This window comes from Sceloporus occidentalis, unplaced genomic scaffold (genome assembly GCF_023333645.1).
Source record: "Sceloporus occidentalis isolate IW3139 unplaced genomic scaffold, rSceOcc1.0.p SCAF_38, whole genome shotgun sequence".
NCBI lineage: Eukaryota > Metazoa > Chordata > Lepidosauria > Squamata > Phrynosomatidae > Sceloporus > Sceloporus occidentalis.
This window is the reverse complement of record NW_028317018.1, coordinates 218,896-234,819: the sequence shown is the minus strand read 5'-3', so window position 1 is coordinate 234,819 and position 15,924 is coordinate 218,896. Positions and strand designations below refer to the sequence as shown.

Here is a 15,924-nt window from a genome sequence, read left to right as displayed (position 1 = left end):
GAGCTATCACATCTTCCTGAAAATGCCAGTAGCCTGGATGAAACCAATGAAAATCAGCCAAAAGATGCATGTGAAGGAGAAATGAATCTACACTGTAAGGACCTTGACCAAACAGCTGACCATCAAGAAACAGGCAAGTATCGAGCTTTGAACATTGTGATTACAATAATGTTCCCCGACTATTGAAGCTTACATAATAGTGAGAACTTACTCATTTGTGTTCGTTTATTCTGTTGTGATGGGATGTTCCTAGGAAACCCTATAACTTAAAAAATCCGAACTAGTGCTATTTTACCATTATTTCCCATGATGTCACAGTTCAGTCCAAATACCTGATTAAAGTGCTGTGTCTTCCATATCTTTTCTTATGATTTTTTTTATTTTTTTTGCAGCTACAAAACCTTTTCAGGACTTGACAAACACAACATTTGATTCCACCAAGACTTGCTTTCAAGAAGAAGAATCAAAAGGATTTAGTAAAAGAAGGCGAAATCCTGTCAACTATAAGGAGCCAAGCTTGGGAAAGTAAGTTGTAGCAAATGTCCTGAGGCTTCCAGTATAGCAGCATTTTTTTTTATTTTTTTTCTTTACAATATTTAAAGCAATAATAAAGTCAAGCTCATGGCCAGAAAAGGAAAGCGGAAAAAATATGGCATTTGAATGATGAGCACATATGCTAGTGTACAACATTTTATTTTTAATTTATCCTGGTATATTTTCCTATTTAACATTTTTCTTTTTTTTTTTTTTTTTTTGTCTCTGCATAGAAAACTCAGACGTGGAGACGAGTTCACAAACACTGAATTTCTCAATTCACCTGCCCACAAACGGAAACGGACTGGAAAGAAAAAGACTTCAGCCAAGTACTCCTTTACATGGGGAGACTAGAACGCAATATTTCTTATTCTCATTTGTCATTTTATATTGTCGTTTTTGTATATATAACTTAAATACGAATCCTACGTGAGATACAAAGCAGGTTTAAGGTAGATGCATGCATTATACCTGGTTTGGTGCCATATCTGGACCATGTATACCAGACCAATGTTTAGCGAGCAGCCAGTAGGCCATACTTATTGAACTGCTTTGAGTCGTTAAAAAGGATTTTATATTTTTTTCACACGTATATTAGGAAAATAGTCTGTACGTTAAAAGTTTTAAAGTAAGTTGAAAAATAATTAAAAAAAAAACGTTTTGTCGTAAATAAGCCTGAGAAACTCATATCTTATAGTTTTGTGAAACCTGACGAGAGTTCCCCATAGAAAAAAATCCAAATAAGCCTGTTTGTTTTTCTGATGTTTCATATTAACCTTGAACTGTACAACATTGTTTAATATTGAGGCTCGTAAAGTGATATTTAACCATTATCCCAACAGCCATATTTCCAAGATCTGTAGGTCATCAATAGAAGCAGGTGTCTGCTGCATGTACCTCAGAAAAATAGTAGCTGAATTATTTTGGGTGAATATTCCGTCCCTGTTTTAGCGGTCCTACTTTCTCTGGACTCTCAACGTGAACTCAGATGGTGTGGTCCCCTTTTCTTGCTGGTGGTACTTCAGATACTTCTCCTTTGTAGCTTCCAGTCATATCTTACAATCGCTTTCCTTTTATTGTGCACAACTAGCTGTGATTGCAGTTGATTGGCTGTGTCCGTATCGTAGCTACTGTTTGGGTCCATTACAAGGCTACCTGTTGCCGCTCTATGCAATACATACATGCATGCATACTGAGTAGATGTATACAACCCTTTTGGTACAGGAGAGTAATGGTTTTAACTATCTCACTTTGCTTTTGATTACAAAGGGTCACCCAGCAAATTTCTCCAACATGAAAGACTTGACCAGGCCCTGTATAATGCATTATTTAATATGGAAGGAGACTGGAGAAATTTTGATTGAACTATGCGTTATACAGGGGCAGCAGGCGCTCTTCCTGCAGCAGGCGCTCTTCCTGCAGCAGGCGCTCTTCCTGCAGCAGGCGCTCTTCCTGCAGCAGGCGCTCTTCCTGCAGCAGGCGCTCTTCCTGCAGCAGGCGCTCTTCCTGCAGCAGGCGCTCTAGTAGGGGATAATACCAGGGTTTAATAGTTTGTTGCATAGTGGATGATTGTTGTACATACTGCAATACTTGTATGAAGATGTTTTTGACTCTTGTATAAAAGTAAATTAATAAAATCTCCCCGTAGTTAAATAAAGTGCCTTCAACACCATTTATTTATCACTAACCGCTTTCCCATCGTATTCATCCCTTTCTCTTGCTTTTCTATTTTGTTGTGTGAGTTAGGCAATAAAGGTTCAGACAATGTAAAATAGAAACTGCTTAATTGCCATTGTATATGTATTATATCAAACTTTTGTAATATTACTTTGTTTTTATAGCTATCAAATTTTTTTTAAATAAACGCTGGTCATAAATCGGACCGCATGTTGCGTATATTGTTTTCCTGTTCTGGTACATTTGCTACTGTACCATTTGCTTATGACTATGTATTTTAGGTCCAACATACTTTGAGATAATTAGTCTAGGCATTTCAATTTGTGTATAATATGCCCATACTTGTGTCTTAAATTGAAATGTGTCTCAGGTTATAGACATAATGTTACAGGAGCTGAATTAGCCCAAACACTCATACCAGAAGCAGACCAGAAAATACCAATTGAGACCTTTTATATTGTACCAACAATTTGCGCAGTGCTTCTCCCAAAACATATTTAAAGATTATGACAAAGGCAAACTAATATAAACCAAGGTAAAGAGGACCCTGCTTGCAAGCTTACATATCTTCATTGTCATATAACCTGACGTTACATTGCAATGAAGATTGTTGGCTGCAGCTACCCAAACTTTTACAATCAGACTCCAAAGTTAATCAGAGTGCTTGGTCATCCACTCTCGCTCAGTTTGGCAAAGTGCTGACCAAGTGGGGGGAAAAAGCAAAACTGAACGCTTGTGCGTGTGCCTTTCGACTTGGCATGCCTCCTAGTGTGCAAGGTGAAACCAGAAGCCTCCATGGTCCTGTCTGCCCCCATAAGAGTGCAGGCATGAAACCAGAAGTTTACTCATACGCATGTCCATGCAGTTCATCTTCTAGTGTACATGTGTGGGACCAGAAGCCTGCTCATGCTCAGGTCAATCTGGGCCCCTACTGTGGATGTGGGAAACCTAAAGCCCAGACTGATTTAACCTATCTTTACCGCATGCTATATTCACCACCAGCCATCTCCAGCACTGGCTGGTGCCAGAGTTCCATGGGGGTCTAACAATATTTCAGTAGAAGCACCTTCCTCCTACTAATGGGGCATGGTAACAGGTCCAGAGGGAAATGGTACACTACATCTTTTAAAAAGGTAAGTCCCCCCCCCCCACCGGCAACGTTCCATCTAATTTTTCTTAGTTGGCGTGCGCAGAAAATTTCTCTTGTGCAAAAATTTTGTGCGCACGATATCCGCACCGCATAAAGTTTAAAAAAAATAGTTTTTTTTCTTTTTTGGGGAAAAACTGTTGTGCGCACAATTTTTGGACGTGTGCGCTCTCTAAAAAAGCTATGTGCGCGCGCACAAGCGCACAGCTTAGAGGGAACACTGCCCACCGGTAAGTAATGCATATTTCTCCATTGGTAGGGATTCAATAAGACACTAAGACTGTCTCTGTAAGTAAATCTCAACGAACAACCAGCTTCAGTCCTGTACATCGTATAATACTTAATATTTTTATTCGTACAACAGCTGTAGCCAAACTAATTATGAAATTGATTTATTAAAAAAAGACATGCCTATGTATAAAAGCAGACAATTGCATTTGACCGTTTGCGGATTTAACAATGATGCTGAAATGAAAATGTTGCAATTTAGTGCACTGGCTGCTATACCATTTAGTTTGAGTTGCGGAAACATCCAACTGGTTTGCAGCTGAGTTGAGGGGATATGATGGATCACAGGCTATACTCCAATCTGTAATCTCTTCATGTCTCATTTAATAGACCAACAAACATCTTAGCATTTCTTTTCTCCAGCAAAAACATGATTTTTGTGATCCCTAAGATAGGGAGTTCTACATGCCTGTAGGTGATTTGTGGCACTCATGGCTATAGATGCCTAAAACACATCAAGGAGCAATTTGGAATCCCTATCTGGAATACAAATAGTAATTTATGCACCACATTAAGACTGGCGCTAAACCTGCAAGAATAGGACGGACAACACTGGTTGGCTTGTGCAATAAGCGGTGCAAGTTTGTTACTTTAATGCAAATCCCCATTAAAGTATTCAGTTAGCGGATCTTGTTAGCTATTTAAGATTCTACAAGATATGCAATATGATGTGCATGCCATTATGTATAGCTAGCGTCAAATATGAAAGTTATGGCATAAATCCCGCTTTTCTTTCATTTGCTTAAAGGAAAGAATGTGTTCCATCTAATCTAACCAATATTGGTCTATTTCTCAAAACTCAAGGTTCAACCAACAATTAACTGTGCAGTTATACAGCGTGTCTATCAAATTAATGCCAATACAACTTCAGTCATATATGCACATAGTAGTATTCATTTGAATGTGTGACTGCATCACTAACATTTTTTTTGAGGACATCCGGCTGTGGAAACACAACCAGAAATTGCCATTTGGCACAGTGATTACCAATTATTAGGGTTCAAGACACAGAAGACTAGCACTTTCCCTTGTGAGGCTAAGATAAAAGGTCCTGTTGGATCCTGTAAACCAAGGGTAAAAAACAGGGAACCTGAGTGTTTTTTTTCTAAGACTCTGCTATTACAACTTGGGCTGAGCACTAAGTTTCAGCTTCAGATTTTCAGCCAGTTTATCCAGGAATTCAAAGGTGTTCAAGTAGTCGGATCGCTGCACACTGAAAGAGACCAGGAGACACGTATTACTTTTGTAAAGAAACAAATACTTGTATATTATATATATGAAAACCTCCTGAGGTGTGTTTTGGGTAGACAGTTGAGTTGCTCTGCCCAACTCTCCTCAACAAAGAGCTGCCTAGAAGCTGCAGTCACTTACTTTGGTAAACCTTTAATGCAAGCAGCAAGGTCCTTGGTCATGAATCCAGCCTCAATTGTTTCAATGCAGACTTCTTCCAAAGCCGTGGCAAAGTTCTTAAGTTCGGGGTTGTTATCCAGCTTTGCCCTATGGTCCAGTCCTCGAGTCCATGCAAAGATAGATGCTGAAAGAATGTTTATGTATTAGTAAAGTAGATACAACTTGTGTTATTAGCTGTGTAGCATTGTCATAAAATGCTTGAATTCAATAAATTACTTGCAAAGGTTTTTGTTGTTTTTTTTTAAGCAAATGCACTTACCAATGGGATTGGTGGATGTTTCCTGCCCTTTTTGGTGCATCCTATAGTGACGGGTGACAGTGCCATGGGCAGCTTCAGCTTCTACAGTTTTCCCGTCAGGGCAAATCAAGACACTGGTCATCATCCCAAGAGAACCGTAACCTACAGGACAAAACGCATTTGTGACCGTCGCTCTGATGATCAAAGCAGATCAATGACGTACCAGGCTTGTACAATGCTACATTTCCCCATCTGATATTATAATATATATAGATATATGCATTGATAATGTTGTAAATGAATATTGTAGCTGAAAATGGTTGATTTTTAATGTAATATCTTGATAGGGGTACAGAGGCCCTTTATCAGCACCCATCATTACTGTGTTCCAATGGCACGTTGTGTTAGCTGATCCATTATTCAGTTTAAGAGGCTAATTGATCATTAGAAAACCCTTTTGCAATTATGTTACAGCTAGAAATGTCCATGAAAACAGCTAAGTGACCCAAAACTGTCTCTTAGCTGTTATATCTATATAAATAATATTATATATATTATATATAGCATTATATATAACTGGTTCATCAAATTCATTTCTTCGGCAATATAACCAAATTCAGTTAAAATTTTGCTTTATCTAAGAGACTATTAAATTAGTCTGAATGTAAGTTGTACGCTCTGCAAAATGCCAAGCAAGCATTTGATGAATACTGGCAGATATCTTTGCCACTATTGTGAACGATTAGTTGAGACCTAAACCCTTAGGTACACCCAGCCACTAGACGGTGAAAGCCACAGTTGAAAACATGTGTTTCTCTTATCTGACCGGTAATTGAAAACAATTATATTATAATTATAAAAGGGCCTTTAGCATTAATAATATATTGGGGAGGTTAGATTAATATCAGAAACAAAACAAATACGTTTCGTACACAATCTAACACTTCTTTCCCAATGGAATTTTCTGCCGTAAAAAAAATATTGATCTAAAAGGGAACAGTTTTGCACTAATGTATTGGTCAGGGTCACAGTATAAAGGGATATTAAAATACTTAAAAATAAAGTAAAGTTAATACTAAAATAACTTGACATAGAAATATACATATGGGATTTACCAGTGGATTAATGCAAACTTTCTGACCATATCCCACCTTGTGCAACTGAATCGGACTGTACATCGCCATCGTAGTTTTTACAGGCCCAGATGAAGCCACCCTCTGATTTCAGCGCCTGTGCCACCATGTCGTCAATAAGTCTGTGCTCATACCATATCTTCTTCTCTTCAAACTGGGACTTGTATTCCCTGTTGAAACAGAATACTCTCTATTAATAAGTAGGTCTTTCACATACGTGTTCATTACTCAAGGTTTTCTTTGCAAGACAACACTGGAACTTCAGATGACAAATTCCTTGGATTGCTATGGTAAGCATCCTACAATGGTTACCATTTTTTTTTACTTGATACGTATGGCCATTTGTGTTTGGAGCACAGAGTTCTTGGAACAATGACTACATCTGTACTGTACGAATGTACTTCAACATATGAGGTTCTACAACTCCCACTTTATCTTTAGTCAAAGGACAACTGGTTTTCCATTAAGGCTACCATCTAAACCAGGGGCGTCCAAGTTTTTTCTGCAGTGGGCCACTTCATCAGAATTGTATCCGTGCGAGGGCCGCACTCATTTTTCACTGTGAGAAAATATGGCCTTTAATAAAATATGCAGATTAAAATAAAGTAAATGACACAAAACCTTTACTTTTCCTCTCACTGATTTCTGGGCCTAGAAAGTTTTGTGACTACAAATTCAGGATTCTGGATAAGTAAAAATAAAATAGTTCTATTTATTTAAGCGATGCACTAAAATGAAAATCTGGACCAAAACCGAAAATTCAGGGTTCACTTAGCCTAAACTGAAAGTGACCCCCCCACATACTTTTAATAAAAGTAAGTTACACACCAAAATTGTACAAAAAATTATATATTATGATTGTTAACAGCAATCTCAGGCATACCCAGATTCCAGCATGTACTGGTTGGCTGGGCATTGTATTTTTTGTCCAATTTTAGTGTGTAACCACGCTTTTATTAAAAGTAACACACCACAATTGGACAAAAAAAAATCAACAATATGACTTGGCATGATAGGAGTGTGATTGCTAACTGCAAACACACTCTTTTTATACCCAGGCAACCAGTAAATGCTGGAACCTAGGCATGATGGGACTGTGATTGCTGTTAGCAGATTGCTGTTAGCTATTAGCAATCACACTCCTATCATCCCAAGTCAGCCAGTACATGCTGGTACAGGGTGGCTGTAAGTGCAGACCCCATACTGCTGGCAGCATCAATACACAAGGGAGGCAGCTAGCCAGGTTTCAGCATGTACTGGCTGACTTGGCATGATAAGAGTGTGATTGCTAACAGCAAACACACTCTTTTTATACCCAGGCAACCAGTAAATGCTGGAACCTAGGCATGATGGGACCGTGATTGCTGTTAGCAGAGCTGTTAGCTGTTAGCAATCACACTCCTATCATCCCAAGTCAGCCAGTACATGCTGGTACAGGGTGGCTGCAAGTGCAGACCCCATACTGCTGGCAGCATCAATACACAAGGGGGCAGCTAGCTAGGTTTCAGCATGTACTGGCTGACTTGGCATGATAGGAGTGGGATTGTTAACAGCAATCACAGTCCCATCATGCCTAGGTTCCAGCACTTACACATCCATGCTATCACACACACACACACAAATTCATTCATTCACAGATTCATTCCCTCAGACATACTCATTCACACTCCCCCACCCCCTTACCTGCACTACAGCTCTCTCAATGCCGATCACAGACTTCAGCAGGGGGCGCGGCCTCCCTCGTTCTCCCCACAGAGGAGGCGGGACTGGAGCAGAGAATAGACCCTCCCACAAGTAAGCAGCAGGGCTCTTGTGATCCTGGCTGCCGATCTCACGTGGGCCTCACCTCGAGGTCCCGCGGGCCTCACCTCGAGGTCCCGCGGGCCGCACCTCGAGGTCCCGCGGGCCGCACCTCGAGGTCCCGCGGGCCGCACCTCGAGGTCCCGCGGGCCGCACCTCGAGGTCCCGCGGGCCTCACCTCGAGGTCCCGCGGGCCTCACCTCGAGGTCCCGCGGGCCGCATGTTGGACGCCCCTGATCTAAACCATCTATACCACAGCAAAGGAACAATGTTCCAGAGGTCCATATAGTACTGATCTAAGCCTCAAAGAATCCATAGCATGGATAAAACCCCCCAGTGATGTCAAGCATAGTATTATGGTGCATTAGTGCATAATTAGATATATATTACACATATACATACAGTCACACACACATACTTCTCATAGATCTCCTGGAAAATGTCTTTGAAGCGTCCGTCATATTTCTTGAGGATGGTGTTTTTTGTGCTCATATAGAGGGGCCAGGCTTTTGCCAGAGCCATCTGGAAGGAACTGTGAGCAAAGTCTCTGATGGATTGGTCTGTGTTATACATCCCCAGGGCAACTCCTCCACACTCTGAGAGAAATAATCACCATTTATGTTAATAATTCTTTAACATAATCATTTCTTTTATTCTATAGACGGAAACATAGCATTGGTTGCCACATAAGAACAATTTGCCCATCTAGTCTGACCAGTTCTCCTGATGAAATGACTCAAATCAGTCCTTGGTCTTGTCTTCTTTACACTTCATCTAACTTCATCTAACCATCTATTTGTAGATTATGACATCTTGTTCTTACATTCCCCTTCTTTTAAAATACAAATTTCTCCTGTCTTTTTTAAAATGTTTCTATCGTATCTCTTCTTTCCTCCACGTTACACATATCCAGATCTCTAAAGCTTTGCAACTTTTTTCCTGCAAACCCCATAAAGAAATCCTTGGTGCCCAGACTTGAATAATTTGGGAAACTATATATATATTTTTTTTTAACTTTGCGTTCCAGAATTTGACAGCAGAGGGCATATAACAAAAAATAAATAAATCAGCAAAGCCTTAAAAGGTACGGTTATTACAATGTTGTAGAAGGATAATACATAAACATTCTATAAAACATAGACAGAATTCACAATGGATGGCGCTTGTTAGAACTTTAAATCTGCAAATAATTCTTTCAACAACAGCAAGATAGATATTTAAATAATTCATATACTGTACTCTGGTTTAAAGTGACCTCTTATTTTTCCCAAACTGATCTTTGCAACTATATTTTTGACATTAGCAGACATGAAAAGTAATATTTATTAATGTATTATTTATTTAAAATATTACCTTCAAAATTGTGGACAACGTATTTAATAGGTTCCCCGCCATTCTTTGGAGTGAATGAGATTTCTACTGTTCCTGGTCCAGGGACTACAAAGTCAGTCGCTCTGTACTGTAGAAGGCATAAGGAACATTATCAAGTAGCTTTCAATGACCTAAATATAAAAATAAACACTTTTGTTGCATTTCTACTGCTTTAGAAAGCAGCATTTCGGAAATTGGCTTTGCAAAGAGGGCTACATGTATTTATACATTTAGTGAATTAACTCATAGAACTGAAGGTAGATAGAGGTATATCTCAAATCATGATGATTAAATGTTAATATGGCCTTAAAAACAGACCAATGATGTCAGTGTTCTACATGACTGATGTAGGTTTTACATATACTGATTTTCCTTTAGTAAAATAGGTTTTAGTGAAACAAATCAATTTATTTTCATCGATCTCTGAAAAATTGGACACAAATGTCCCAACGTCTTTCTTCCTCAGTGTCAAACAAATATATACTGCCTCTTACGTGCTGTCAATGGAATGACTCAATGTTTCTGGACTTTGAAGACTTTAGTAATTTGTTCTTTCATACAACAGGATAAAGTTCAAAACTGGAAGTAATATGTATTTTTTTTTTTACAATACTAGTTAGACTTTAAAGGAAATCATTAATCAAGGTATGCAAACTTAGCTTTTTCAAGGATTTACAGGGCAACTTTCAGGTTAACAAACCAAAAAAAAACCAAACATACCTTTATTTGTATCACACACACAAAAAAAAGCACAACATAACTTTTTCTAAACTGTGCTACTTTGTATCAACAAAGGTCTGTGACAAAGCTTCTATCGTGGTTTTCAAATCTCACCTGATCCCCATATGCATGACGACCAATGATGATGGGCTTGACCCATCCAGAGACGAGTCTGGGAATGTTTTTGCAGATGATGGCCTCTCTGAACACTGTGCCACCAAGAATGTTCCTAATGGTTCCATTTGGAGACTTCCACATTTGTTTCAAGTTGAACTCCTCCACTCTCTTCTCATCTGGTGTAATGGTGGCACATTTGATGCCCACATTGTACTTCTTGATGGCTTCCGCAGCTTCAACGGTAACCTTATCATCAGTGGCATCACGGTTCTCCATGCCAAGATCATAGCTTGGCAGGAAAAATAAAAGGGTGATAAGTCAGTCTAAAAATAAAATAGGTTATATCACAACTCCTAAGTATAGCCCACTTCCACAACTATTAAAGCATCATATTTTATTTATAGTATGAATTCACATATTTGGTAAAAACACTTTTTACAAAAGTAGAAATACATAAGTGATTGTGCTTTTTGTATAATTAGTATAATGATTTTGGATATTGTTTGTTTAAAAGCTGGGATGAGTGACAAAGGGTGACAGAACTATCGTATCTAACTAATCTCCTATCCTGGCTTTCCCTTCCTTCTCCTGAAGGATGCCTGGACCAAGCAACAATAATCAACAGCTTAACAAAAGGGGAGAGGAATAAATCGTGTAGATCATAAGAAAATGAGGTTTAGACCACTGTTCATTATCCACTATGATTCTGTTTGTCATACACGATGGTGATATACGTTATTTATTATACAGTTGGCAATGTAAAACTGCATCGGAATAACAGCATTTAACACACTCTGGTGGAGGAGAGGTCAGGAACACTGCGATCTAAAGCCCTGCATAGAATTCCTCGACACAACTAACCTGGCCATTCAAATATGACTCATGGGTCATTCCCCTTTCATAGACATCGTATGGTAGCCTTTTAACCAAGGACACTGGGAAAATGTGTCATTTATAAAAACTTGTTTATTGTGATCGAGGTGGGTCTCTCCCTATGATCTTTAGTCTCTAACAGATAACAAATCATTTATATATAACCTGGTGAAGAGATGGTCATTTTCGGCAATTAGTAATGCACACTATAAAGTTGTCTTTCATATACCAGGTAGAGGTGATTCTAACATTTTAAGTTATTGATCCCTGTATTGTCATGTGGCCCTTGATGCCTAAAGTCATTTAACTGTGGTCCTTCTACACATCAGAACCACTTTACACACACCTGACATTGAATGGTGTGTTTCTGTTCTTGCAAATTGCTGCAGCAGACTGTCCCTTTAAGCAAGAATGACTGTACAACAACCAATAACAGATTTCAACAACATTAGACATTGGTTTTCTAGCTTGAAATGAACTCTTTCCCATGGGAATGTTGTCAGATTCTACGTATAGGGTTTATAAACCAGCACATACTGCACTGGAGAAAAGGAATGCCAAGAGCACTGATCAGCCAACGTGCACACACAGCACGAGCGTGCACGTGTGTTTTCTTAGCATGTAGGAACTGGTAGCCCCAGCCCGTGACCTTTCCTCTACATCCAAAGATATTTCAATTCATGTTTCTAAGGAGCTAATGCAACACATCTACCAGAAAAGCTGGTTCTTGTTTTCAGGTCAAAGTCTGCTTGGATAGGAGAAGTTAGGTGGAGCAAAGGGCGATTCTTCTGGACTCCGACTCCAACTGAAGATACCATTGTCTTTCCCATTCATGAGCAGCTTGAAAAACACATTAATCTTGGTAGCATTGTAGAGGGTTTACAAAAATACAGCAAAGGCTCCCTTTCAAAGCCTGATATGTATTCCACAGTTAGCAAAAAACAAAGACTATACTATAGTCTAAACTTATTTTGATAAATAATAAGATAATGTGAGCCAAACAGCAGCTGTAAAAGGATTTGCTTTGACCACATTTAGCTTCTACAGCAGCTTTCAAAACAGTTCCCCCTGAACTTTGCAGCATTCAAAACACTAAGTGACCTTGCTAAATTCAGCTACTTGCTCATATTTCAAACCATTTCATCCAGGACAGCCATTTCTTGGATGGAAACAGTATTTGACAGCAGATAAGAACTATTACCTGTGCAGATCCAACTCTACATAGGGCAAAACAAGCTTCTCCTTAATCAGGTCCCAGATTACCCGAGTCATTTCATCTCCTTGCATCTCCACCACGGAGCCACCTTGGATTTTTTTAGACATGCTGTACAGTAGAAATAAGAAAGAAAAAAAAAAGTAGAGTTGACGGGATGGCAAAAAGGTAACCCTGAACAATAAATCTTGGGTTGCTTATTTTACGTTATAGGGCTAGTGAACATGTTAAGATGGGATTTCTCGGATAACTATAATGGGCAGAAGCACACCCAAAAGCCAAACTTGGACAATTGGTTTCTCCAGCCTATTTTTCAGTAAAATAGATTACTTTTCATAGTCTTGGCTCTTTCTTAGGATGTATATACACATCCAGTCATATATACACGCTTTAGTGTAATGTTGCCACCTGAGCCATCCTTTAGATTGATTTGAGTGACATGCACAACATTGTACAATGGCCTCTTCTTATGGATTTGCTACAAATAATCGCTGAAACGAGGAATGGGCCATTCAATTACAATGTGTGACTCTGCGGTTTTCTGGATAAGGATAATACTAGTGCTCAGATAAGATTAGGCACAAGGCCATTTCTCACTAAGTACGCTCTCAGCTTAGGGTCATAAATGTTATTATTCAGTGTGCCGTAGAGCAACGCTACAATAGTAAACACTAGTTTAAATGCAAACATTGTGTTGTTGTAAAATCAGCAGAAAATGTTTACAAATAAAATTAACTAAACTAAAATGTTATCCTAAATATTGAACTTGGTTACATCAACAGGTCACAGATCCACATAAATCTCAGAAAAGACCTTCCTTACATATTCCTCTAACCATGCCATCTCAACCAAAAATGTCCCTCTTTGGCAATATCTAGTTTGTGGAAGGGGCCCATATACTATACGCAATATATATATATATATATATATATATATATATATATATATATATATATATATATACACACAGAATAGATTATTATGTAACATTCTCTGCTACAAGGACTTGGAATCAGTTAAGACTATAGTACATATAGTGGATAATGATAAAACCCAGCACTTAGAATATCAGAATAAATAATTTATTAGCAATGATATACAGTAATGAAGTATGATATTTTATAAATGGTGGTGTACTGGGTGTATCTTGGCACTGCTAAGAAATGATCATACATTCTATATGGTACATTGGGAAATCTGAGGCTCAAATTCCAGGATCTGGAAAGAAGAGGTTATGCAGTCCACAGATGCCATAGCAGGATGACTTGGCTATTTACAGCCTAACGAATGAATGAATGAATGGGGCCGAAATGTCAACGATTATGGGAATAAGTGAAGGGCTTCGTATGTAAAATGTATGATAAACATAAAAACATCGCAAGACTGCGTTAGACATCTATTTTTTCAACGCTACCTATTTTAATACTGTAATACTTCACTGTATTACGGGCTCATATTCTATTTAGCTACAAACACCATGATTGCATTAAAATTAATTGTATATGCATCACCGGTGGTTTATAACTAATATTTAGGCTTACTGTATAGAATTATCAGCATGATCTCATTAATTAAATACAAGTTGTGAGAACAAGGGAGATCTGCGGTTAATTTGCTGCAAAGATTGGTTTTTACTTGTTAAAAAGTACATCTGCACATTGAGACAAAGGGGTGGGGAGTGGGCTCTACTGACTGCGTTACCTGACAGCTGAAGGTTGTACAATGGCTGATCGGATCACCGGCTACAGACAACTCCTCCAAAAGGCACTGGCTGCACAACAAGGAAGCCACTACACGGCTTTCTGACTACGCCACGCCCAGTTAACCAGCTGATCTGGCTCTAGCCAATGACACTTAAGCGTATGATCGCTCTGTGAGCAATCAGATCTCCCCACGCAAGAGGGCGGGACTGCAAGGTGGCTGTTGTTTTCTCTGTGGGAAGCGCCCATCCATCGAGCTGGGGTGGCAATGACACAAGAGTGTGCTTTAGTGTTAATTTGGGGAAAGAAAGTCGAAGGAAGAATTGATTCCTGGATTAACCAACTATTAACTTCATGGCTTTTGGTGAGCCACGACTCCCATCATCCTCAGCAAGGCCATAAGACCATCACTATTTGATTTGTACAATAAAATATATTGATGACACATTTATTATAAGATTACTCAAAGTGAATATTATTTTCAAATTAATTTTTCTTTAATATAACCAGGTAAAAGAAAATGCATATTTTAAATAGCAAACGGAGCATTAAATACACTCATTGCACACCTTAGTGGACTGGAGACCATCGAAAAATAAAAAACGTATTTCTCTATTCAACATTATATATATATATATATATATATATATATATATACACGCACATACTAATATGCAAACGTACCTCCATTCACTCTAACTCTATACACATACAGCTCACCTCTGACATTGTAACACTCACAGACACACCCACACATTGATACCAAATACTAACAAACACACTCATGCTTGCTTACATTATATACGGTACTACATAAATCTACATGCTCTAGTCTATTGCCATACAGTAACACACACTAGCACAAAACACTCATACACACATGCTAACTCTATACAATAACACACACTCTACCACATACGTATTTACACACGCTCTCTCCCATCATCTTTTGCCAGCTCTCCATCTCCTTCTTACCTCACGTTAAGCTCTCCCTTAACTGCAGTTCGGACTCTGTATGAACTGTCGAAACAGCTGTGGGAATCATATAATCACTGGACATCTTGGTTACCAGTAAAAACCACACGTGCTCTGTGCAAAAAACGTGCAAATTGTGTAACACAAAAACTATAAATAAGGTGCTTCCCAAGGAAGCCCCAGCCTTTTGGCTGGTGTGATAATTTTTTTTCTAGCTATAAAGGCTGGGGCTAGTGCATACAAAAATAAAAAGTGCATATAAAAAGTGCTTACCAGCATGTGCAAGAAGAAAGGTGAAGTGCACTTTACCTCACACAACACTATTGTGCACAGTGCCCAGTCTTGGACCAAAGACTAGGGCAAACTGCAACCTCGGGGCTTCGTGCTATCCCACCCCTAAGGCCAGAGGACCAAGTTTTCCCTCTCTCACAGGTACAATTTATGCAGCGCTTTCTACAAAACATATATTCAAGGGGTATGACAAGACTAGAATTGACAGAATAAGACAAACTGAGACAAAGCTTACCATCTTGATATATCATCTTCATATAAGTTACAATAATTAATAAACACAATCTGTTTTAATTAATAACACACACGTTATTGTATTGTTCTTGTTCATATTGAATACATACTTCAAACATTCACAATGTGAGCTGGAAAAAGTATGTGAACCTCTAGGCTAATCACTTCAACAAAAACTAATTGGAGTCAGGAGATAGAAAACC

General features: G+C 38.7%; 1 protein-coding gene across 1 annotated transcript; it reads right to left on the bottom strand.

Annotated features, from left to right (window-relative positions):
* Positions 1 to 4,765: 4,765 nt before the first annotated feature.
* Positions 4,766 to 12,631, bottom strand: LOC149290544 (isocitrate dehydrogenase [NADP] cytoplasmic-like). The gene is made up of 8 exons (XM_089488509.1): positions 12,510 to 12,631; positions 10,433 to 10,724; positions 9,581 to 9,686; positions 8,646 to 8,823; positions 6,446 to 6,597; positions 5,316 to 5,456; positions 5,018 to 5,180; positions 4,766 to 4,859 (listed from the first exon to the last, which is right to left on the bottom strand). The coding sequence occupies exons 1-8, from the start codon at positions 12,629 to 12,631 to the stop codon at positions 4,766 to 4,768; spliced, it is 1,248 nt and encodes a 415-aa protein (XP_089344635.1).
* Positions 12,632 to 15,924: the final 3,293 nt, after the last annotated feature.

Coding starts and splice junctions, on each gene's coding strand:
- LOC149290544 (XM_089488509.1), bottom strand. CDS start 12,631: ATGTCTAAAAAAATCCAAGGTGGCTCCGTGGTGGAGATGCAAGGAGAT. Junction 9,687..10,432: donor GTCATGCATATGGGGATCAG/GTGAGATTTGAA, acceptor TGCCTTCTACAG/TACAGAGCGACTGACTTTGT. Junction 5,181..5,315: donor AACATCCACCAATCCCATTG/GTAAGTGCATTT, acceptor ACATTCTTTCAG/CATCTATCTTTGCATGGACT.